The 26,431-nt window shown below is 36.1% G+C and overlaps 1 protein-coding gene across 1 annotated transcript in view; it reads right to left on the bottom strand.

Annotated features, from left to right (window-relative positions):
* Positions 1–26,431, bottom strand: part of CFAP47 (cilia and flagella associated protein 47) — a 259,907-nt gene that overhangs the window by 87,910 nt on the left and 145,566 nt on the right. The window contains exon 52 of the mRNA XM_064710667.1: positions 15,900–15,997. Within this exon, the coding sequence (XP_064566737.1) occupies positions 15,900–15,997 (98 nt within the window). The remainder of the gene's footprint in view (positions 1–15,899; positions 15,998–26,431) is intronic.

The raw sequence follows: 26,431 nt of genomic DNA, 5'->3' as shown, positions 1-26,431 counted from the left end.
GCACAGAACATTTAATATCAGAAGCTAAAAGGGCAGTAAGTTTCAGGTTTAAATTTACATATAAATTTACATAGGAAAATCACACCGAATTGAATTTCTTTTAGCTGAAATATGCATTAGTGTCTAAGTAATAATGCCCTGAAACAGAATACAGCAACAATTAGCTCATAAGTTATTACAATAATTCTAAGTTCCCTGACTAAAAATTACAACAGTCTTAACCTCTTAATGGGGCCTACATATTGCACCAAGCAAACAAACTGGGAAAACAATGTTTTGCAAGAGGTGATTACAAAAATTATTTTTCTGAAATGGAAGGAAAGCAATAGACTGAAAAAGCATTACATTTAATGACTGAATCAATCTATGTTGTCCTTAGCTCCACCAAGAGATGCCACAACCCATACCAAACTGATACTGCAATAATTTATACATTGCAATAATTTATACATACATAAAGGAAAACTAATGAACTAAATAATATGCACATATTTGGATTTACATGTAAATATAGATAGAAAAAGCTGAGTTTTCAAAACTCATCAAAGATGAGTGGAATACTAAGCAAAACGCTATTTTAAGATAATTAAAAGAAATATACCTGACAGGGGGATACAGACTGAGTCAAAGTAAAATTAACATCCCAAATTCCCACAACTGAGAAAGTAATAACTATGCTCACATTTTAATGAATACTTTTTGAATTTGAAATCAAGGGCACCTCTGCATCCATGGAGACCGAAGCTCAATAACTCTCCATCCTGAGGAAAAGATTTCCTTCTCAGATTCAGCAGTGTTAGAAGAAATTACCAATTACAGCTATTTTTTCCCAATGTCTATACTGAAGATGGGCACTTCCAGTGATCAGCTCAGTTGCCTAAATCATCTCATACAGTAAGCTGGCTCATCAAAGCTCAGTTGGGTTTGACAGCCCTAATAAAAATGTAAAGTCAATCTTTTCCATTAGCAGAATCAATGGAGAAGGAGATCACAGAATCATAGAACTGTTTGGGTTGGAAGAGACCTTAAAGATCATCTCATTCCATGGGCAGAGACACCTTCCACTGAAGCAGGTTGCTCAGAGCTCCATTCATCCTGGCCTTGAGCACTTCCAGGGATGGGGCATCCACAACTTCTCCAGGGAACCTGTGCCAGGGCCTCACCACCCCCACAATAAGAAACTTCCCCTAATTTCCAATCTAAATCTACTCTCTGTCAGTTTGAGCACTGCATGTTCTTGTAGAAAGTTTCTCTCTGTCTTCCCTGGAGGCTCCTTTCAGGCATTGGAAGGCCACAATTAGGTCACCCTGCAACCTGCTCTTCTCCAGGCTGAACAATCTCAATTCTCTCCTTTTCCTCATAGGAGAGATGCTCCCTCTAATCATCCTGGTAGCCTCTTCTGGGCTTTTTTTCCAGAAGTCCCTGACCTTTTCCTGGCTTTTTCCCAGAGGTCCCTGTCCTTCCTGTGCTGGGAACCCCCGAGCTGGACTCAGCTCTGCAGGTGGGGTCTCACCAGAGCAGAGCAGAGCAGAGGAACAGAATCCCCTCCCTCACCTGCTGCCCACGCTGCTGCTGATGCATCCAAGAACACATTTGGCATTCTGAAATTGACTGAGTTTGACTGCAGAAAGATGGGCTGCTTCTGATATCTGACACTGAATTAATGTAACAAAGGACCAAATTAATCTTCAGAGGATTTTACAGGAAAATCATTTACACCTACTTTGTCATCAACATTTTTGGAAAGCGTGACTCAGCAAGTGACAGATTTCCATACAGCTCCTATTCATCATTTTTATGGGTCACTTTGCTGTGCAGATGCATGCACACAATATATGAGGTGCCAATGATAGAAAACAGTTTGAATCAAATCAATAGATGTATTTACACCTCTTGGGTGATAGAAATATTTTGTGTGATGTAAATCCAGGCTGCATTTCTCAAAAACAGACATTTCTCTTTTTTTTCAGATAATTCTTTCTTCTTCAGAGACTGTCATATCCACAACAGCAGAACAAAATAATTAAGGTCAGTATCATTCAATAAAAATCACTGAAAAGTGCAACATTTGCAAGTGAGAAATGTACTGTTCTTAGAGAATGAAGTCAAGAGAGATATCAGTGACTAGTGCATTTTCAAAGTGAGTAATGTCTCATGGAGTTGTAATATGCAAAATCTTTTGCAAGCATGCCATCACACTGAGATACCTGCCCAAAATCAGCCTCAAAATGGTGAAAATCAGCATTTGTGACTCTTCCTTTCAGAGAAGTTAAGGAGATGCAAAATTTAGGGTACTTTCAATTTCCAAATAGCTTTGGATATATCAGGTAGACAGTTTCCAAAACCTGTCTTTTTCAATCATTTCTCTTAGATCTAGACTAAATCTTACTCTCAGAGATCTTTCAGTGTAATTCAGGTTAAATGTTTAAGTAAATCTGTGTCCCTTATTTACCACAGAACTGCACTATCATCCCTGGACTCTGCTGTGTACAGCACTTCAAGGTTTAGTTCCTGAACTAATTGTACCTGCCCATATAATGCTACAACACCTAGCTGTAATTATTTTCTGCTGGTCTCACTGATTTGTTTTCAAGGGCCACATAAAGTCACAATAATGCCATAAATTCACAAATCCAATAGACTAGAACATACTTCGGAAGGCATGGTGAGTGCTGATGATTTCTGCATATTTATAAAGAAGTCAGTAACTGAAACCACAGAATTGCTTCCAGGAATTTACTCTAATTTAATTAGTCTATTAGTTTAATACTGGATTAATATTTAGATCCAGCTGTCCTGGATCTAAATTCATGTGATGAAAAATTTGATGTGATGAAGCTGGAAATCTCTGACATGCAAATACAAACACAACAAAGTCTGTACCAGTGAAATGCTGAATATCAGCTCACTCAGAACTGACCAGGAAAAGGCAATAACCAGCATTGCCCATGTTCCAGTGCTTCAAAGACCTACAGAAACACTTGGTAAAAATAAACTTACAAACTTATCAGAACCCAAAGCTAGAATAGTAGAAGAACTATTGCACTATTTCCACCAACTTTAAAGACTCCTGCAAAATGTGGAAGAAAATATTCTACTGTGTGCCTCTACTCACAGCTCATGCTGTTATGAGCTAACTAAAAGTAATTCTTTACCTTAAAAGTAGTAACTAACTCCAATAATATCTAATTTTACTGAATTTTTATCACCATACTAATGAGGTAATTTACATCTCAGCTACACCACCTACCATCAAGTTAATCAATCAGTGGAGGTAAATGTTAATTAATTTGACTGTCTTAGATCTTGCACCTACTGTGACTCTCTCATTCTGTAGGTCTAAAGACAGATTTTTAAGGAAGCATTTCTTCACAATTTAAAAGACTGATACCATAATTATCACTTGGACAAAACATGTACAGATAATTTTAACAGAAAGCTGAAATTGTCATGGTTTCTGCTGAGAAAAACATTTTCTCCTGAATTTTCTAGAAGTAAAATTGCTCTGATAAAAATCTTTCTCTCCTAGATTCTAGCCACTTGTTTTTTTTAAATCCTACTTTTATTTTTGGCATATCTCTGCAGTCTCAGGAGCCAGAATGTGTTATAATAGGAAGAGAACTTCTTAAATGTTCATAGTTTTTCTGAAAAAAGAATTATATATAAATCAAAGGGAACAATATCCATAAGAGTTATCTCTTTTTCTGTTCCTTACTATGACCCGTAAGATCAGATAAACTTTGAGAACAGCCTCATTGCTAGTTGTTGCTCCAGGAAAAGTTAACTTTTAAACCCTTGAGATTTGCTCATAGATTACTGTCTCACATGAAACAATAAATGCTGCATATAAATATTTACTTCAATGCTAAAGGTATTTGCAGTCTGTCCCACACATTCCCTTAGCAGTCACTCTACTAAAGTAATGCAAACTCAGTATATCACAAGCAATGCTTATTAATAACATTAACATCTATATCTATTTTCTTATTGATGGTATCTGTTTGTCACAGACATCTTTTATGAAAAATCCTTTCCTTAGGATTTTTCCTCCTGAGAAGCTGAGAGACCTCAGGAACAAAATGTGAACAATGGTTATCTGCTGCTGTGGAATGCAACAGGTGCATCTGTGATTGATCTCATGTGGTTGTTTCTAATTAATGGCCAATCACAGTCCAGCTGGCTCAGACAGAGTCCGAGCCACAAACCTTTGTTATCATTCTTTCTTATTCTATTCTTAGCTAGCCTTCTGAGGAAATCCTTTCTTCTATTCTTTTAGTCTAGTTTTAATGCAATATATATGATAAAATAATAAATCAAGCCTTCTGAAACATGGAGTCAAATTCTCGTCTCTTCCCTCAACCTGAGACCTCTGTGAACACCATCACATCTTTTACTAGAACCTCTTAAAAAGCAAAAATTAGAGCAGTCTGAAACAAGGCCTACACTTGAATTTCCCTGGATCTGTGCAGTTTATTTCTGCTGTCAATCAGAAAAAGCCTCTTCCTCTCTATGGGGAAGATGTTGAAAGTGTTTATTAGATAATTGTGAATCCATGAATCATGGAGTGAGACTATAAAGCCCTTGAAATACAGATTTCACCAAATTTCTGTCTGCTCAGTTTTGACCACCTGGTAGATCAGTTTGTGAGGGAAAGAATTGCTGCTACAATCACCTGGCTTTTTTTTTTTTTTTTTTTTGGCATATCCACATATTTGGACATGAGGCATTATTTCATCCTTTAACTTTTCTACAGTAAAAACTATCTCCTGAGGCTGCAGCTTCAAAACATGAAAGTATGAATGAAGTGCTTTTCAATCTTTCTATTCATCCTAAAGTCGCATTCTGCTGTGTAGGGCTCACACAGAACAGATCTGCTGCATTCATTTTTCTACACTGTCATAACCAAGAAGTTTTGGAGGTTGAAACCAGTAATGGGAATACCCTGTCTCTGCTTAGATCTGCATATAAACAGCAACACTGTGCCAGTGACTTTTAAAGAGCACCACAAAGGGCTCAGAAGCAGTGCGTGAGTGGTCTGGGAGCCTTCACAAACAGCAACAGCAGCACAAGTTTCAACTCACAAAAACAATTCTTGTGGAAGTGTGGGTGGGCAACATCATTCAGAGATACATTACCAAATTTGGGGTATTCGTGGTTCTAAAGAACTTGAGAGAGAGAAAAAAAAACAGATTTGGCAAAGACAAAACTATTGTCTCCACACTTATGAGGAAACCAAACTCAATCCCATGCAGGCTTTGGTTTTATTAAAGCAGAAACTAATAATTGACTGTTCGAAACAGACCTTCCCCTCTGGCTTACCTTCCGCTGTACAGATCCTGCTTGGAGCTCACTTATTAGATATTTCCTCTCCAGACAGAAAATACTACTTTTCAAGTACATGAATGGATTAAAAAGTCTCTTGACATAGTGAACCAGAGAGGTAGACTTAGAATTTTCTCCATGAAATAGACAACTGCTAATGAGTAAGTGCTTAAAGCAATAACAGCCTTTTAGACTCTTTACATCAGAATTTAAGAATCACCTTCTGTCTTGATCTCTACATTCAAGCTGAATAAATCCATTAGAATATTTGCAAGGCAAAGTAACTATTGCAGTTCATTTTCTAAACAATTTGAGATAATGGACCTAAATTTATCAACCTAAGTTACACCTCCGTAATACTGTTACAATTTAGGAAATAAAAGTAAACAGCAAAGTAAAATACAGTAAAAAAAGTTTTAATTGTAAATTGGTAAAATTTTTAAATGGTTGATGATACAAATAATTATAAATTTATAAAATTTATAAAATTAAAATTATAAATATGATTGTTTTCTCTGCATTTAGGACTAAAAATATGTGCCAATGTACAAATGAATCATAATAACTGAAACTGTTATTTAATTAATGAATAATGAACATGAAATAATTTTAATTTGACTCAAAACTTCCTGCTTCACAGATGGTTTCTTTGAACAGTTAAAATTCTTTATAAATTATCCTTTCTAAATCCCAGAGAAATATATAAATTATTACTGAGTAAATACTCACTACCTCCTTCCATGTAAAATGAGTAGTGTTAATTTTTACTCCCCATTTCTCTCAAACACCTTTAGCTGGGATTTTTTTAGTAGAAATATTTGCTGCAGGGAATCAATTTTATAGCCTTCAGGTTAGTTAATTTTATACAAATAGGTCTTCAGATTCAACTGAGGTAATCTCCATGATCACTGAGACTTTAGCTTTTCTTTATTCTTCTAAGATTTCAGTTAGAATGATTTTCATCTCCCTTTACCAGGAATTCAAATCAAGCAGCAAATTCATTTTTACAAGGCTGGAGAAAAGTCTTCAGACAGTAACAGACACTGGGCCCTCCATCCTACTGAGGGTGATGATTTGAGCAAGTGTCAGAGATTGTCACATTTAAACAGTCACTCCTTATGCTGATTTAAATTGAAGAGGAAAAACCTCAATTACTTTTTCAGTAGGCCAAACCATCTAAAACAGGGAGAGCTATAGCCTAAAGTCAAAACATCCAGTAAAACTTCATAGCTAAAATCAAGTAATTCCTGAGTTAATGGCATTTTTCAAACTTCAACACAGCACCTGTTTACAAATCAAATCCTTACTCAACTAGCTCTATGTACCGACTTGAAGTTTCTGATTCAGATGTTATGAATATTTGTATGTGTGCATTAACTTGTTGCTCATTGCAATGATCTAATTTAATTATCACTGGCTGTTTCAGAAGCTGGGCATGCTCTCCATAGAAATCCAGCACAAAAGAACAACTAGCTGCTTTACCCATGTTCTAGAAATGCAGAAAAAATTTATTTGAAAAAATGTTATTTGATTTGAATTAAAAAATATTTTATATATTTGCTATTATAAAATTTTATTTGACTTTCACTAAAGAATTTTTAAATGGTATTCTGATCATGGGAACACAGCAATACTATTTTAGAGAAGCAGGGACATTTGTACATTTTTTGGGAGCAGTAGTACCCCTGCCAAAACACACTTAAGCATAGAGCTTTCTGTTATACAGATGGACAACCTTCATAGGAATTGAACAAATAATAAAGATCTCTTCCTCCTCTTCCTTCATCTTACACAAGGAAAACAGAGATTTCTCATCAAGTCACATTAATCACTGAGGGGGGGAAACAGTGCAGTAGCACCAATTTTCTTAGCAGCTCTGAAAAATGGCAGGACAGGTTTAAAGGTCAGACTTCTGCAGAAAAAATCACAGAAGGTCACTTTTAAGAGCCTCCAAGCATAGCTGGAAAACTTACACTTAATGATATATTTTAGACGAATCCCCACTGTTCTCTTTCATGTTTCTCTCACTTTTATTTATTAAAAAAAAAAAAAAAAAACACCAAAAAAAAACCATCAAAAAGTAAACTCAAACAGAAATATAAAAAATAAAACCACACCCAGCTCTAAGAGTGTACATACAACCATGTTTTGTCTTGAGCCAAAAACCTAGCATAAGTTCCTAGCCTTGACAGAATGACAGGGAACAGAGTTCAAATATTACATTTTCCTTTCAATAATGTTACTTTACTACCTAGTTCAATCTGCACTCCAGGCCATCAGTGAGCAAATTTTTCTTAAAAAGAACTTTTTCCATGGACTTGCTGTGTGTAATGGTTGAGAAAAAACACTTTTGTTTTGATTGCTAAGCCCCAGGGGAGCAGCAGCAGGTGTGGACTAAGGGAATTGCTAGTTTCCTTACTCAGGGCCATTCTCTTCCTTCACATAACAGTTATTTTTCATAGATATGACCACTTGTCCAGATGAAACATCCCCTCTAATTATTTGGTTTAGATCTAACCCCACATTTTTGTTCCATGGCAGTTAGTGACAGCTCAGATGTCATTTTGTGATCTACATTAGCTCCCTGCTCTTATATCAGAGAACTGATTATTCATCTGTAGGGACAAGAGGAGGGGGTTGGCACCTGCTATTTATCAAAAAAATCACTCACATTTTTATACTTCTAATAACTATCCTTTGTTTTTTTATTTATTTTTTATGAGCTACACAAATATGCTCTGGTCTGAGTTATTTACCTAACTGCTTTTAGTTAGAGTGATTAATAATTACTACCTTCTCAAATTTGTTTTCCCTTCCACCAACCCTGTTGCCATGGTTCTTTTTATACTACCAACTGTCATGAAAGCATATGATAGAAATTAAAAAATCTTGAGGCATGATTCTAACTTCAGCTTACTCAGTTTCTGAGAATGTGATCCAAGGTTCAGCCATATATGACAATATTCAGACTACAGTTTTGCTTAGGATTTATGAAAAATTAATGTACCACAGTTATGAAAACAGCGTGTTACTGTCTTCAACTGCCAAGTTACATAATTACAAAACAATCTTAATTATGTGGTTTTTTCTTTTAAATAAATAATGAAAAATTTAACAAGGGAGACACTGACACATAATTTAGATTCTAAGTTGGTTTTGCTCTGACACCAGTGACACTTGTAACAACATCTCTGCATTATACCTGTGAATTGACATAATACATTTACCACCAAATACAAACTCCTGCTACAACAACCACACTGCAGTGTTTTTTGACAGGATGGGTTACAAAGATTGGTTCTGTGATCTGTCTATATCAGCTGGCAGTGAGACACAGAAGGAGGAGACAGAGCAGAGCAGGGTGAGGGCTCAACCTCCACGCTCTGTAATGCCATCAGTGTTTTGGTTATCAGTGGTTGTTGCACTCCCATGAAGTTAAACTTCCGTCAGTGGTTGAAGAACATTAAATGAGCATGTGGAAGATATTCCCCAGTTAAATTACACCCAAAATAGGTGGATTTCATCCATTCCAGGACTGCTGTGTGATACAAATGAAGGAGTGGTAAGTGGGGGCAATCAGGAGACAGCCTAAAACCACATTATTTCTGTGTAGTGAGAGTTTAACACCAATGCATATTTCTTGTGAGTTTCCTTCAAGTAACTAAACAGAAAAAGAAAATATGCTGGAAAGAGGCACAGGCTGGGGAAAATTACACATATTTTCTGAGATTTCTTACTGTTGTGCTTCTCTGTAAAACAACTATAGGTTTAAAACAGAATGCCATCTCCCACTGATGGAGTTTACTTCTGCAGGCCCCAGAGCATGATTCCCAGGTTCTAAAGATCTTCCAAAGCTTTTGTGGGGAACTATTCCTTGAGCAATAAATCCTATGAGAAGAATCACCGACTTGGCAAGGGTGATGCTTCTGATCTACAACTTACAAATCCATTAGAAGGCAAAATTATTTCTGTATGAGAAGAATTTGAGGAGTATCACAGAATTGTTTGGGTTGGACAAAGTATTAAAGACCATCTCATTCCAACCTCCCTGCCATGGGCAAGGACACCTTCCACCAGGCCAGGTTGCTCAAAATCCCATCCAGCCTGGCCTTGGACAATTCCTAGGATGGGGCAGCCACAGCTTCTCTGGGCAACGTGTGCCAGGGCCTCACCACCTTCACAGGAAAGAATTTTTTCCTTACATCTGATCTAAACCAAATCTCTCCCAGTTTGCAGTCATTACCCCTTGACTAACCACTACATGCCCTTGTCACAAGTCCCTCTCCAGCTCTCTGGTATCTCCTTTAGGTACTGGAAAGCTGCCCCAGCTCTCTCTGTCCTCACAGAGGAGGTGCCCCAGCCTTGGATGATCTTCATGGCCTTCTGTGGCCTCTTTCCAACAGGTTCATATCCTTCCTATTTTGGGACCCCGGAGCTGGACCCAGCCCTGCAGGTGGGGCCTCACCAGAGTAGAGGAGCTGAATCCCCTCCCTCACCTGCTGCCCATGCTGCTCTTGATGCACCCCAGGACAGGCTTGGCTTTGTGGGCCGCAAATGCTCAAATGCTCACTACTGGGTCTGATGCATCAACACCCCCGAGTCTTCTCCCCAGAACTGCTCTCAATCCATGATCTGCCCAACCTGTATTTGTGCTTGGCAGTGCCCTGAATGCAGGGCCTTGCTCTTGGCCTTTTGAACTTAATGAGGTCTGTGCAGGCAATTCTTAGAATTCATCATGAATTTGAAAAGCTGTCAGCTACTAATGAACAACAGTCTGATCTAGCTTGTGCTATCTAGATGTCACTAACAGAGTAAAACCCCGAGAACAACTCAAATATACTTCAGGATTTTTTAAAAGTAAAATATACATTTGAAAATACACTTCTGCATCCTATACCACCTGCACTCTCACAAGTTTCTTCCTTTGCTTTTGAGATTTATTAAACTGCCACAGGCTGGTCTAGACAAGACAAAATTAAATAAAAATATGTTAATACTTTCATAAGAGAAAAATTAATAAATTCCTGAGCAGACTGTTATCACAGAGCATACTTTCTCCCTTTTTCCCTGAACTACTTTTCAGCTGATTTCTTCTAATAGAGTTGATGATCTTTGTCAGGGTGAAATGAAACCTGAAATTTGCATTGGTGGAAAGAAAGCCAAAGCTGAGAAGTCTCCAACATCACTCTCCCTTACATCATGCAGTTCAAAACAGAATGATTTTCTAAGATGATAGAATAGAAATGACAGCTCACAAATCTGAAATTTCTTTACTGGAATTAATTCCAGGACAGTGCTATGGAAATGTTTCTACTTGTAGCAAAACTAATGGAGTATTTAATGACTGTGGAGAAATGTTCTCTACAGGCCAGCAGTTCCAACTGCCCAAAATGGTTATCCAGGTAGACTGAAAGACAGAGGGCACGAAAAAAAGACAAAAATTCTTAGAATTTAGATTGATTTCTTTCATTATGACAGCTGGCAAAAAAAAAGGAGGTCGAATCTGGGCAGTGACTGATGAATTTGTAAGGTAAAGTTGGAGGTGTTCATTATGAGCAGCACTAGGACTGACTGGGTTATTTCAGTATTACCAACACTTGATAATATCCCTCCTCTGAAATACAGGTTTATCCTTGTCACACTTGTAAGGGTGCCCCTGTTTACTAAGCTTTAGCAATCCTTCACAGATGGAATGCATCCTTACAACCTTTCCAGGCTTCACTAATTATCTCTTTTCTCTTAATATACATAGAACCTAGAAAGAAAATCTGCAGCTGGATACTCTCCTCCATTTCAGTAGGGTTATTCTGATTTCTGCAATGGTTGAGCAGTAGATTTCAGAGCATTCAGGGCTTGGATTAGAAAAAAATATCTGGATCAGCAGGCTATAGGCTTTAAAAAAATCATTAATTTTAAATGAAAGTCAGAAATCATCTACCAATCTGTCCAGGTTGGAAAAAAAACCACTCAGCCAAATATGAGAACACCCAGCCTTACCCTCTTTAATCCAAAAAAACAAACCACCAGCACCAAACAAACCACAACAACAAAAACAAGACAAAAACACAAACCCCAAAACCTGGGGAACAAAATAAGAAATAAATCTATCTTCAAGAAGTTTAACTGAACACTGAGAAACAGACTGTCATCCATTCCTTACTTGGAAATAGAAGCATGGGGAATTATCATTAAGAGAGTTAAAATCAATATTTTATTCAACTATTTGCAATGTAATGGCACCAAGCATTTATCCAACACAGGAGACACCATGAGTACTAATGACCAGGTCTCTATCCTAAACCTTTTAAACATAAAAATATTAAACAGTACTAGCACCATTAAAAGCTAAGTTTGTGGCATTTTTTCCTTTTTTACTATACACACAGTATATGTGTAATCTCTTTTCTACACACAGAAAATGATATTACAATATTTTTCTCTTTCAAGCACTGTATTGACCTTTAAAGCATTGTATTATACCAAACAACTTGTGGTGGGCATTCTATTGACCACATGGACCAAAACAATTAAATCTTATTCAATTTAGAGACAGATGTGTCTCAAACTGGGGGAACTACTGTGCTTCTATGTAAAAATTAGGAAGAAACTATTACATTTTAATTTAAAATCCATTTCATTGGATCACAGGATATGCTGAGTTGGAAGGGAACATAGAGTTTAACTCCTGGCCCTGCACAGGACACCCCAGGGGTCACCCCATGTCCCTGAAAGCATTGTCCCAACACTTCCTGAGCTCTGCCAGGCTGGTGCTGTGAGCACTGCCCTGGGGAGCTGTTCCAGTGCCCAACCAGAAACCCACACTGTCTACTCAGGAGTAAGGACTACAATAGGATTTTACTCCAAATCTCCAGTTAGATAACTTCTTCTACTCAAACAAGGGTATTTCTTTTACTGATATACAGTGATTAAAATAATTGAAATTGGACTAGAGCTTAAAATGAATGACTTTTTCAATATGGCTAATGGCTTTAAATATTGACTTACTCAATATTTTTATTTCCATAAACACTTTAATCATAATCTGGTTAATATCAAAGTACAAGCTTAAATGATTTCAGCTATAACAGGCCAAAAGAATTTTAAGAAAACTTGGGCAGTATAAAACTTGGCTTGATTCAATTAAGTAATCAATCTCACGTTGAATTTTAGGTTGAGAGACAAAACACATCCAGAAACAATATGTAGTGAGATGGGTCTCAACAATGTAGAAATGCAAACTTAAAATATTTTATTAAAAACTTGAGTTAAACCAAATTATCTCTAAGTCTTTCAGATACATATCTGCAGGTAGGCTTTGATATTGAAATTTTTCACCTTAAGGATGTCAAGACATGGAAACAACAAAGCAAACTAAAGGTAAATGTAACTGGAAAATCCTGTGTTGTTTCAATTCAAGATCATTGATCTAATCAGAATTAAGCATTATGCAAAAGATAGGTGGAAGCACATGCAATAATACTTACCACAGAAAATTCTGAGCAAATTAAACGAGGATGGGGACACAATGCATGAGTTTGGGGTGGGGGCAGTACAGACCTAACATTTAGGCAGGTATTTCTTTTTAGCTCATTTTATGCACTGAAAACAGAAGAGAACAACTCTGTGCTGACACCAAGACGCGAGCTACAGACAACTGCAGGGTGCTGCCATACAACTTCTTGTTTCTTCAGAGTTCTCTGCCCTCTTCAACAGAGGAGCAGCATCAGGTGATGGCCAGTCCCTCAGGCCATCCATCAGGGTCAGAACTTGCACAGTCAGAAATTTGGCCTGAATCCTGACACCTCTCACCTCCCCTTTCTATGTGGTGGGAGCTGTCACCCTGCCACAGGCACTGCACTTCAGACAGACGCCCATGTATGAAGTGCAAAAGGCTGAGTTAACCTAAAGAATTTCCAAACCTCTGACACAAAACTGGAATCTGCAAGCAAATATATTGATCAACTATCATATGACACGTGCCAAGATGACCTTACACTGTCCACAGTTCCCAGTTTACCCACAGCCCTCAGCTCCCTGGGCCCTCCCTCACTGCAGGCTGGTGTCACTGTGGTCACCATCAAGAAGAGCAGGATGCTACACCTGCCTCATTGCTACACCTGGCTCATTTAACACCTCCATCCTGCCAGCTTTACCTCTGCTGCAGCCAATTTTGGATGTTTCAGAAGTCTGATCACTTGTGTAAGACAGAACAGGACTTTTGACATGCTCAGGATAAATGTGTATTGCATTTGATGATGAGATTCAGCTATAACTACCATACAAAAGCAGCGTTATTAATATTTCACATTAAATGTTGCTAATCCTCTTCATTCCAAGGGCCAGGAAGGAAGAAGACTCTAAGGTCAAAAAGAGATCAATGTATTCATTAAATCTGACTCACTGATGTAGCAGATGTACCAGGTGTCTACGCTTTTTAAATATTTATCAGATTTTGAAGCAATTTCAAGTTCTCACCTTCACAAGACTCTGTCTATGGTTTTCACTAGTAAGATCTTCCAATGTTTTATTGTTTTCATTACTGGGACAATCCACGCAAGATTAAATAAATCTCAGATGTAAATTTTTGGCCATTTGTTCTTGATGCATGTTGGTCAGCAAAACTGAGACATCACCACTAAATATTCTTTAGCAAATGATCACATTTCTTCTCCATTTTTTCTTTGCCAAACCAAGTTGATAGAGCTATTTAACATTCATATGACAAGACTTGCTGTTCCAGTCCCCCATGCTTCTAGGAGATTTCTTTGATTTTCTTCCAGTATTTCAAAATCATTTTTAACCTTCAAGAACCAGACATGTGCACATTCTAATAGCAGTACCAGCAGCATGATTTGCTTTCTGTTCATGTCTGACCATTCTGCAGCAGTCAAGGACTGCACTGGTTCTCTTTCCTGGTGTCACACTGACAGTTCTACTGAGAAATTAATAGGATAATCCCATTGCCTTACATTAGAGACAGAAAGCTCCCACACTCCAAAATTGAGTGCCTGGCATGTAACCAGTAAATTCAGCAATCACAATTCCATAACAGCAACCATGTGTTTTTATTTGCTAGTCAGAAATATTCATGTCATCTTCCAAACTCATCAATAAGAAAAAATTTATTACATTTTCCATAGAGATCTGAAGAAGAGACATAGCTACTTCTTTCCCTCCTTCATCTTCCTTTAAAGGAATTATCCAAATTTTAAGGCCAGTCATTTCAGTGCCCTGAACACTGCAGAAGTATTTTGTACTTTAATATTGTTTTTCTCAAGCTTTCACATTGAATTTGATTAAAATTTATAGGAATAGTTCAAATGCACCTTGAGAATTTCTCATACAATAGGAGTCAATAGTGTACTTCAAATCTAGCTTTCCCTTTTACCACTTCAGAGAATTTTCAGATCAGAAAATGATACAAGGCAATGCATGATCCTGTGGGACAAAAATCTGCACTGCTCTTTTCAAGGTCTCAAATCACAAACTCTTTTAGTTCAGCTTTAATGCTCCTCACTAGCAGCAACACCTCCCAGCATACTCATCCAACACCAAGGCTTTGAAAAGATCAGTATCTGTTTCTCTTCCCTACACAAGTTCACAGCCAGGACGCTGAATTTCAAGGAAAGGAGCAAATGTGAAGTCATATATGGACAATGAAATTTAAATATTTTAAGATGTGTTTACTGGTTTGGATTTTTACCCCCCATTTGAACACATCTAAAATCAACTGAGGAGACTCTTTTCCCTTCCCCACAATCTGTGACTGGAAGAGATATTCCCCTAGCACCTCAATCACATATTTTTATTTGCAAAAATGCTCCTGCAGGAAAAAACCCTACCGATAATTTCTACTCATAAAACCTGTTACCAGCACCTGGTATTACAATGCCTGTAGAAAGCAGTATAGACAATAAAGCAAAAATCCATTTACAGAAGATAGGAAAAATATTAGCTCTGAAAACAAACACCTTACAAATGATAATTCAAAGACAAATGAAATTACAAATCAGTGGGAAACAAAAACACTATTTATTAAGCAAACATACTAAAAATTATTGTATCTTTACATAGTTAAGAGACTTAAAGCATACTTGTTTAATATGATGCAATTGTTCTTGTAGTATGACTAATATAATTTATTTTTTAAGAGTGACAGTATGTATTCATTTAGTAATATAAACAATTAAATATATCTCAATTATTAAAGAAATTTAAATGGCAATAATAATTTGGCATGCATGAATGAATAAAGTACCAAAAGAGACAAATTCTGTTGTGGACAACAGATACACTGAATTTTTTTTTAGACTTCAGGCTTAGTTGAGATCCAAAGAATAAAAGTGCAATTTTTCCAACAGGATAAAGAAGATACTTTTATTCAAGCATTTATTTTAGTTCATATCACTGAGTTTAAATGAGATCTTAATAAGTATTGAGTTTTTTACTCAAAAAATGATTGTGTGGTCACTTAATAAAATTGATTAATCCTCTGTGATAGCAGCCAGAACAACAATAAAAATTAAATTTTTCTTCTAATGCAGTAGGACAAAATTAGACATTTAGAGTAATCTTACCAGAGCTTTGCAGTCCACATCTATTGTCCTTTCTGCTGCTGCAGGTGCACTGAAAATCTTCAAGGAGAACCACACTTTGCAGTTTGTAGAACTTCCTCCTGTGTTAGAAAAACCAAAATGCCTTAAAACTTACCCAATGAGCTGATCAATCCTAGCAGCCTTCAAATCAATGAGAACTTTGAACTTTTAGCAGGAATGCCAGTCACTGTTCATAATGAGACAAAGCAAATCCTGAACTGATTTAATCAGTGTCAACACACTCTATTTTCTAATCCCTTCTTGTCAGGATTCAAAGTAGTAACAAAATTAATATATACAAAAAATGGAATGGAAATAGCACTTTGGCAAATTAGCTTCCTAGACTACCACATTGTCTCCGAGTTTTAAATATCACTGATTTGTAACTAAAACTTCAGAGCAAACTGACAGTACTTTTGCAATTTTATATCAGGAAATCAAAATTAGTTCCTCTCACACAATTGTTTTTGTATCTAGCATTTTCCTGGTTTTAGAACATAGTTGTGAATGTTAATAAAATTATCTCATCAATCTCATTCAGGTAGATGAAACAAACTAAGCCTGAAATCTCTACCATAAGGCCTGATTTTCACAGCGCAAATATTTCATGTGGTAGGATTTTTTCATATATAAATATGAAAAAATTTTAATAATGCCAACCCAAGAACTACTTGCACTATTCCTGTTTGTCAGTGTATTGTATGAGAGGAAAATAGCCTTGATCTTCCTACTCACACTTTCCTGAATTATACACTAGGGATCTCCATCAGCACTCCTGTTCCACCACAGCATTAGCCTTGGGAGCTCCTACTGGATTTCTCTTGTGCTGTGACCCCAGCTCATCACAGTCACCACTGTCCTTATTACAGTTCCTTATTCACATATATGACTTTATTTCCAAACACTGTTTCCAATAAAACTCTTTCTGACAGGATTTATTTGCATTATTTTCTTACAAATTCCACCATGTACATTCTGTACTAACTTACCCATTTTCTTTGGGCGAATTTGATATGCATACAATTTACAGGGGTTTAATACCAAAATTCCAGGCTTAACCTGTCTGGAATAGCCTCAGTGTCTTACAATCTATAAAAATTAGCATCATTGAGCTAAAAAGATCTTCTGAATGTCCATTAAAGGATTGTGGCATGTACAGGACCCTGAGTTTCATCAATTACAAAAGGTAAAAAAACAATACAGAGAAGAGAGGTAACTTGTGCAAAAAGGGAGGATCATCTTACAGAACACCAAAACAGAACATACAGCCTTGGAAACTGAAATAAAAGTTCTTAATTAAAAGACTGAAAGAAAATTAAAGAGTACTCATGGCTTAGGACATCACATTCTTCAAGAATGCAGTCAAACTGTAAGAAAAGCTGTGAAATTCAGGTAGGAAACAAAAGAGGAAAGCATGAACAGCAACGTTCCATTTAGCAAGGATATGTGATTAAACTGCAGGACAAAGGGATTCATTAAAGTACAGCAACACATTCACGAATGAAAGTAAGGTTAAGGAAAACAGAAAAGAGCATAAGCTGCTATTTAAACAAAAAATTAACAATGCTGCCACCCTCTCCTCAAACCTCCAAGAACACTCATACCAAAAATGTTCCACCCTCAAATGACAACTTGCTAATGATTTAAAAAAGCAGTATCACAACCTTTTCAAACTCATCTGAAGCTGGTACCTTGACAAACACAGAAGGGCTGAGAGATGATCAGGAGGGAAAAGGAATGCTCAAGGCAGATAAAGCTGCAGCAGAAAATCTAAATTAACTCTTTGCAGGAGTGCTCATTACAGTGGAGTTCGGGGACTTTCTAAACTCCAGAACTTGTTTTGAGGGGAATGGTCAGGGAGACTCTTCCAAATTGAGGCTTCAGCAGAAAAGGTTTCTGAGCAGACTGATAAAAGAGAAAGTAACATATCACCTTTGCAAGAGAATGTCTGCCCAAAAATTGTGGTTTAAAATGAAAAGTGTCCCTATCCATGGCAGGGGAGTTGTGGACAACCTTTAAGGTCCCTTCTAACCCAAACCACTCTAGGATTCTGCAAGTCTGTGAATTCCAAAGGATCTCATGTATTAAATTGTGGTGGTGCAAACCAGCATGTGACTCCTTGCTTAAATCAGCTTGGGATATGAAGAAATGAAAAGGCAGAGAATGTGTTGCCAATTTTTAGACAGGTCTCCTGCATAAATTCTGAAATTACAGAAGTTTGTTTATATATTCCAAAGAAAATCATTAAGCATCACAATAAGGGAGGGAAGCCACAACATACAAAACTATTTGAATTCTTTGACAAAATCAGCAGCTGTGTGAATAAGGGAAATGTGGTTTACACAGTACCCTGCATACTTGTCACAATATTAGACCTTCCAGCAATTCATATATCCTGCAACCAAGTTACTTTTCCATATACACTTAGAGCTTTCATTTTCTCTCTGACCACACATTTCTCCTCAGTATTCATAACTTTCCTGAATAACATTTCTGTTCTTCATAACTGCAGTAATATAAAACTTATTGTCTACTTCCCTTCTCTCTTCTCCCTTTAATATACAAAGTCATTTATTCTGTTCACTTTGTTTAAAAACTACTCTAAAATTTCTGATCTTTCTCAAAAGCAAAGCTTTCAGGTCAAGTTACTTTCTTATTAGTTTTGAGCTATTAAAATATTTTCTATGTTAGAAATTCTTGATTTCTTTTTTCTATTTTTTATGCATTTGAATGTTTAGATTCATTTCTCGTTAAATTTTTGTCCATTTTGAAAAATCAAATCTTTTTTCTGGAGACCCTAAATAAACTTCAGTACTTACAGAATTCCTTTCTGGAAAACAGCTATCATGTTTGGGAGGGAATACCTTGTATATAGTTTTCAATGATATGTAGTTATCATTGAAAAATACATACAAAAAAAATGTTATTATCATTGAAAATATCTAACATGTAGTTAGATATTTTCAATGATAATATTATTTGCATAACACTTGATATGTCCCTAAATATTTTAAAATACTTTCATGGAAACTGTTTTCTTAATGCATGGTATGACCCTGGCAATTCTCTGCTGAAGAAGCATATTTTTGTTTTTGCAGCTGAACCCTTGACTGAAAGTTTCGGCAATTTTTGCTCAGTATTAAGCCTTGAAGTTGTACAAACTTTGATGTTCTGTCAACTTTTACTCAGTGAAAACAAAGCTGAATCGTTGTTTGCTGCCTTCTTGCACTGTTAAAAACATAAAACACAGGGATTTATCCTCACTTAGCTGAAAATCTGGTATCAAATAGTGACTTTAAAGGTGAGTCCCTGCTCATGTCCTTATCCATGTAATCTATTTGAACAGGCTACATCAAGGCCAATTTATTGCAAGTATCTCCTCATCCCCAAGTAATTATAGACTAATTTTGCTCCAAATTTATTCTCTTCCTAAGGCAACCCAAAAGTCAGAAACTAGTTCTTCCTCTCAAGAATACTTAGAAGTCACTTCCAAAGCTATAAAGCTTAAGCTCCCTGGAAAAAAAATACTATAAACAGATCAAAATAACAGAATAACAGCAAATGCTTTTAGAATTTCCTTTAGTTCTATCTCAGCATTCAAACCTAAAAAAACAACTTACATGGCTGAAGTGTAGTATTAGAAATTCATTTTTCAAAGTACAGACCATAAGGTCAGGAGTTTGGGGATTTTTTTCATTATTTTTTGTTAGAGTTTTTCAAAGAGTTTTACTTTGCCAGAGAGTAGCTGCTGGGAAAGGCTCAATGATCAGGGGCAATGGAGATAAACTCAATATACTCAGGCTGAAACTCATAGATAGCTCCCTCTCAAGACACAGAACAAGGTTATATTTCTGTTTCTGTTTTCTGCACACATTTCAAAAGCAGGTAAAAAAAAAAAAAGTATGCACTCTTCCTTTTCCCTCTACTTTTCTAAACCTCCATTGACATTTTTAATGCATTTTAAGTCTTTTCTTAGGGCCTGAGCACTGCACTTTGATTTCTTGTGAGATAAACTTCATTTGACTTTAGGCTTGGTCTCTTATCTCCTCACTCCGGGCCCTCGATGACAAATAAAAATCCTCAGCCTGCTTTATGCAACCACCAGGTCATGATCTTGTCAGATCTCATGGAATAAACAAAACAAATTGCAGTCAGATGGAAATCACCTCTAGAGAGGAGCGAGCACAAATCTTCTGAAGATAAAAATGCAGCTACTTCAATATTTAATCTCCACCACCTTCTCTTTTAGTGTCTCCTTTGGTCAGCAGGCTTTCACCCTGCCTAGCCAGGGTCAAGCATCTGTCACTAATGGTTAGTGCAAACCAGCACCTCCATGTGTCAGCTGCTGCATATTCAGTTAGCACCACTGTAAAATAGGTCCCTAATTTTAAGGTTTTAGAACTTTCCCCATTTTTTTTTTGTAGTTTTTGATTTTATTATGGAATCATTGGAAACATAGAAAGGTGTGTAATTCCTGTTTCATGTAGTTACCCTGAGCTGGGGGAACAACAAAATCGAAAATTTTTGGAATTATTTCTGTATCCATTCCTTAATAACAAGTCAATTTCTTCAACTAGTATTTATCCACAGTAATGGCATTTGTGAACAGACAGTTCTGTATTTAAAACACAGGATTACAAAATTACAATTTACATGAAAATTAAACTTGAACCTTCAACAAACATTTCAGATTAAAATCTCAAACTTCCCTTCTAAACCTCATTCCAGCTTGTATGATATAACAAAACTATTGGTTTTTCTTACTGAGCTGAATATCCTTTTATAATCAAATCAGTCTGGTGCCTTGTCCTACTTCTCTTCAGTGATACAAATAAACTGTTTCTTCTTGGCCTGATCTCTTCATTGATTGTGCAATTTTAAAAAATGTCATAAAATCTTCCCTAGCATATCAGTGTTTTAAGCCCTACACATTTAATCTTCTATTTTGTATCACATCCTGAAGAGTCATCAATTCTTAAATCCTCTTCCTTCTGCTCTCAAGATGCTCCTCTCTATCACTGGCATGAGAATCCCTTATTACCATATCAGCCACAAGCTGAAATTTCTCATCTCTCTGTCCCCTTTCCTTAAATTTACTTTTCATCCATCCTCTGTCTGCAACACCAGCCATTAAATGTGCTGTCAGTTATAAAAAGAAAAGATCCTTCTCTCCTGATGGAGACAGAGCTGTCCATCAGCTCTGAATGACACATCACTGATGATGAAGGAAGATTGGCCTTGTGTAAAATCCCAGGTTCTTTGGGAGGAGGGTGTATGTGTGATATGGACACAATGGGGAAACTTGAATTGTACTGCTAAATACATTGATTTATTTCAAATACTATATCCAATTTTTACTCACATTTTATATTTGCATCAGAAATATGATTATTTAAGGAAAAAGCTGAATTTAAGTGATATTTTCAAATTTAATTGAGTTCTTTCTACAGCATTTTTACCTAATGTTTTCAGAGTTTATATAGTAATAAAAATTAATAAAGTACATTCAATTCCATTTTCAAACAAAACACTCTTAGATAAGGATGCTTAAGGGTTTGGGTTTATTTTGTAATAGTGGGCAGAGAAATAACACAGCATGATATCTTAATTCTCAAGAAAACTTCCTAGGCTGGAAGTTATGAACATTCTCACTGAGTGAGCATCCCTAATGTTGTCCTCATTTACAGAATGTAAGACATAAATTAAAAATTGCATTTTGCCTAGTTTCCTACAATATATAAAAATGTAACTGCTTTTAATATGTAAAGAGCTCATGCAGGAAAAAAAAACAAAATTTAAACCTTTTTGATTTAGAATAAATCATTTTCATATAAATTATGTGAAACAGACTAGCTGTAAAACCCATGATTATTTACATTCCTTATTTTTCTAACTGGACTTACCTTAATCATCTAAGAATTAATATTAAAAGACCTGACCTTTCTTTTGCTAACTTTTAGTGATAATTTTAGTATCCCTACCATGCTACATTAAAAGAAAAAAAAATTACAAAGTTTTAGGGAATTACTTCAGACTCACCATAAACCTCCAAATTCATTCCAGATACAAATCTAATTGCATTAATCAGTCCTAAAACATGTAAATGTTTTAGAAAAAGGATTTGGATTTTTTTGACAGTATCACTCGATAAATCTGATTGGTTCACATGCTGAAGGACAAACCTGCAATTTTTTCTATATAGGTAGACCCATTACTCCACTGAAAAAGAAGTTAAATCTTGTTTTAACTGGCTCTAGATACCTCTCTTCACTTTTAGTTTCCAAGTATACAAAATCTGCACTTGATTTAGGGGGGAAAGCTGTAAAACATTAACTCATTAATAAAATATTGCAACCCTATTAAATTAAGAGTTCAAAATAATGCAAAAAGTCAGACATTTATATTGACTTTTACTACATAAGAATTAACTTATCCTTGAAAAGGCAACACTTCTACACTTTCCTCTTCCAGGGAAGTTATTAGTTTAGGGATTTCACCTTTAGGCTTGAGCTCATGGGTTTTCTCACCTAAGGGTTATACTTTTTCAACAAAAGTAATCAATTTGTACAGCTTTTAAAATGTTTTTGCATAACATGGCAAGATAAACTTTTTTCTCAACTGCCATTTTACGTACATGAACGTATCTAAGAAACCTGAACATTTAAATGAATATTCATGTCATGTATTCCGTATAACACTACTTGGAAAAATATTTTAATATTCATCAATCATTAATCTTGTTCTTAAAGGATATGATGCTGTAATTCTCCAAGAGCAACTTCCATAAATTAAGAGTGTGCCTTACATTCTGTACCCTGCCTAAGTCACGCAGAGGGACAGTCCTTAAAGTTACTGAGAATGGAAGATTGCATTAGTTGGCACATGTAAATTGGAACTGATGGATGAAAGAGATCCCTTTGAAATGCTGCAATTTAAAATTAAATTATGATACTTTCACATGTCAATATGTACTTAATATTAAATTAATTCAGAATTTTCAAGTTAATATAGTACCTATAGGCAGGCCTGGTGAAGAGGGGCATTCTGCAAAAGGAAAATCTGCAAGGTAGATTAAGGTTCCTTTTCTTCAGGACTTGTCCCAAACCAGGCAAGGACTGTATCTTCAGAGCCTTTTCCACTCAGGAAAATTTGGAAATGGAAATTAGAACTTTTTTTTTTTTTAATGAAAAATCTAAACCTTGTTTTGGAATTATCTGTGAATAATAAAATACAAAGCCCTGAAAAAGTGTGTGACCTATTAAAAGGCAGGAATCCAGAATCTCTCTTTTTTAAATTCTGGCTTCAAATCCATCTTTTCAAATGAACATCACCACCTTATGGTGGAAATTGAGATACCACTAGCCCATGAAAGACATTCCTTTTCCCTAAACTTCTTCCAAACTGTGACAAGAAGAGAGAATTTTAACACTAGACAGCTTATTTCAAGAAAATGGATGACTAACACTGTTGGTGTCTTCCATTTTTGAAGCTCAGTCTTCCATGCTATTAATACCACCACAGCAGGATGTTCTAACACCATTTTTCAGTTAGACACCTTTACTCCATAGACACTTTCTCATCTCCATCTCCCAGGTAACAACTTCAAAAAAATTACCCAGCAGATCTGCTATGTCTGTGGGATGTGGAAGATGGAAAATATCTCGTTACCTCAGAATATTCTTGATGTCCTTCATAAACTCTCAGTACTTTAAATGATGATGTCACAGCTCTCCCTTCTCCCTTGCAGATGAGTGATGAAAATGTAAATATGGCAAATATGGTTATTCACCTTGTATAGGCTCTTTCTTAACTCTCCATTTGGGTTTTGTCCTACACTTATCCAGGATATGTATCCTACATGACATTTAGCCTAGCCTGTCTACTGGTGACAGAATATCTATCTGCTGGTGCTCACTGAGACAGAAATCAGGATCTGATGTTATAAACATGTTAAATTCTCTCTGATTAAATTGTGGCATGGGAAGAAATCCAGGGCACATGACAGTATGTCATCCATGCACTTGTGACATTAGTAAATACAGATCTAAAATATGAGATAAAAAATCAACAAGAACACAGGCAATATATTTCTCATTAGAATTCATTTCCCCTCACCTTTTTGAGCTCTGCAGACAGTATGACATATGCAAACACAAAGTATGCAAAGAGTAAGAAAATTTCAAATACTGAAAAGAAATCCAGCAAATTTTAGCAATAAAAGAGTCAAAACTTCAGTTTTGGTGGTTTTGGGAGGAAGTGGGGGGAAGTAGGGTAGGGAGACAGGGAAGGAAATATTCTGCCTTAGTAAGAGTTTGAGGAATAAATTCTGGGGAAATGAATTCAAAGGATTGTCACAAACCTTACCAATGTAGGTCCAGCGTGTCAATTACATTTCTAAGACCACACTAAGAAGAACTCCAGACTTTCATAACTGAATACTCACTGAAGAGGTGGAATGGCAGGGACATTTAACAATATGCTACATAAGGAATCTGCCATGAATACACCATTGAAAATAAAGTTGGTAGGTTTCAAGCGCAATGGTCTGTGTGTCAGGAACAACCTGTACCTCATACCTATTATGTCACATTGAGTTCTCAAAACTCTCCCTTTAAGGCATTCTTTTGTCTTTTATTGCCTGGCTCTACTAATTCTCTCTATTCTTAGAGATGATTAATATGTCTCATGTAGGTACCTCAAAATCAGATTGCCATCACAGGCAGAATCTGCATGGTAATTTACAGGAAGATGATACCATTTCAGCTACTGCACTATGGTTTTAGAAGTTTGAATAGCAAGGAAGAAGAACTAGAACTTTTCACTCAGCATAAATTTCTATAATTGGAGATTATATAGTGAAGTGATTGTTTAGAATACTAACACTTTTAAAGTACTGTTTAACTTCTAATGTGAAGATAAGTGGTATTTGCTTTAAGACTCACAGTTATTTGGTTATTATAATTACCTTCATTCAAAGATCGGGCAAAGAAAGAAGCTGAGGTTAAGTGGAGAAGATACTTAGAATAATCTAGTCTAAGAATTGAATAAGGAAATAATTCCAAAGGGCAAAGAGACAAGAATAACTCAAGAAGTAAAGTAAAAAAAATCCACAAAGTAGCTGATTGTTAGGCAACTATGGAAAGACACAAAACCACAGAAAAACTTGTACAACCAATAAGAATTTGAAGTTCAGAAAGCAACTATTGTTTAATAAATTATTTTATTTTCCTTAGAGAAGATTTTTGAGGAAAGATAATGCTTACAATTTTCATATGCACAAAAGATTGCTACTAGGAGTGACCTCTCTGATGGAGAGAGTAACAAATGATGGACTTTAGAAAATGCAGTGGACTTTAGAAAATGTATCAGTGGAACTTTGCAGTGGTGAGGGTGGAGAAGAACCAGGACAGATTACCTAGGCCATGCAGTTTTTATTAGTAAATAACTTTGTAGAATATCCTACAGGAATGGTTGTCAAAATGCACAAGAAACATGTTACTTCTACTAAGTTTTACCTAACTAACATACTCTCTTATTCCACAAAATGTCTCAAAACACCCTCATTCCCAGGCATAATCTTTAGCTCACATAAATTGAATTGTGAAAATTTGTTAAGAAACACAGAGTCAGGACTGTGTTAAACTAATGACCCCAAATTATGTACTAACCCTCTCTGCTTCCTCTTACTTCATACAACTTTTAAATTAATTAAATTAAGAGGTTATTTTTCCCAAAGGACTACTGCTTTCTCCCAAAGGACTACTGTTTTTTCTCCATTTGCCATATATGTCTTTATTTCTACTGACACCATTTTTCTATCTTTGTCTACCTATGTCTTAACTTAGGAAAAATCTAAAGGTAACAAAAAGATACAAAGGTAACCTTGTTCCTGGTTATCAAATTTTAAGGTCTCAGATAAGAAACAGAAAAAATATTGCTCATTCCTGTTATGCTGGCATATAAAGCTAAGGGTGATCATGGACAAAGGGATCTTAAAGTTCCCTGTAGGCTCTCTGGAAGGTTAGGAAAATCATCAGTAATATTGAAGGATGGGCACAAACCCAATATAAAACATGTAACGAGGAAAATAACGAGAAAGAGAACAGAAGGGAAAGACACCTTGTGTCAGAAGAGCCACCAATACCAATTGCTTGAGAAAAATTTAAAAAGTATATGGTAAAATAACCTAGAACTTTTTATCTGCCTCTTGGCAGAAACAGCATTCACTGGCCAGGTTTTGCATAGAGCTGAACATTTTAAGAGCGTGTAAACTGTGACTTATGTGAGGAATTCACTTGCCAGGTGAAAAGCTTGGGCAGCTGTGTCACACAAATATTTCAACATGTCTGAAAAGGCAAAAGCCAGCTCAGAAGTCATGTACACACAGTCACAGCTGATATACTCTTGGCACAGTAGGTCAAGTTATATTCAGATGATTTTCAGTCAGGAAATTCCTTAAAATGATACCAAAGTGTTTTCCTGTTCATGTCAGAATGAAAACAAAATATGCAAAA

Source organism: Zonotrichia leucophrys, chromosome 1 (genome assembly GCF_028769735.1).
Source record: "Zonotrichia leucophrys gambelii isolate GWCS_2022_RI chromosome 1, RI_Zleu_2.0, whole genome shotgun sequence".
Classification (NCBI taxonomy): domain Eukaryota; kingdom Metazoa; phylum Chordata; class Aves; order Passeriformes; family Passerellidae; genus Zonotrichia; species Zonotrichia leucophrys.
The sequence above is the reverse complement of the archived record's forward strand: the minus strand, read 5'-3'. Positions and strand labels throughout refer to the sequence as shown.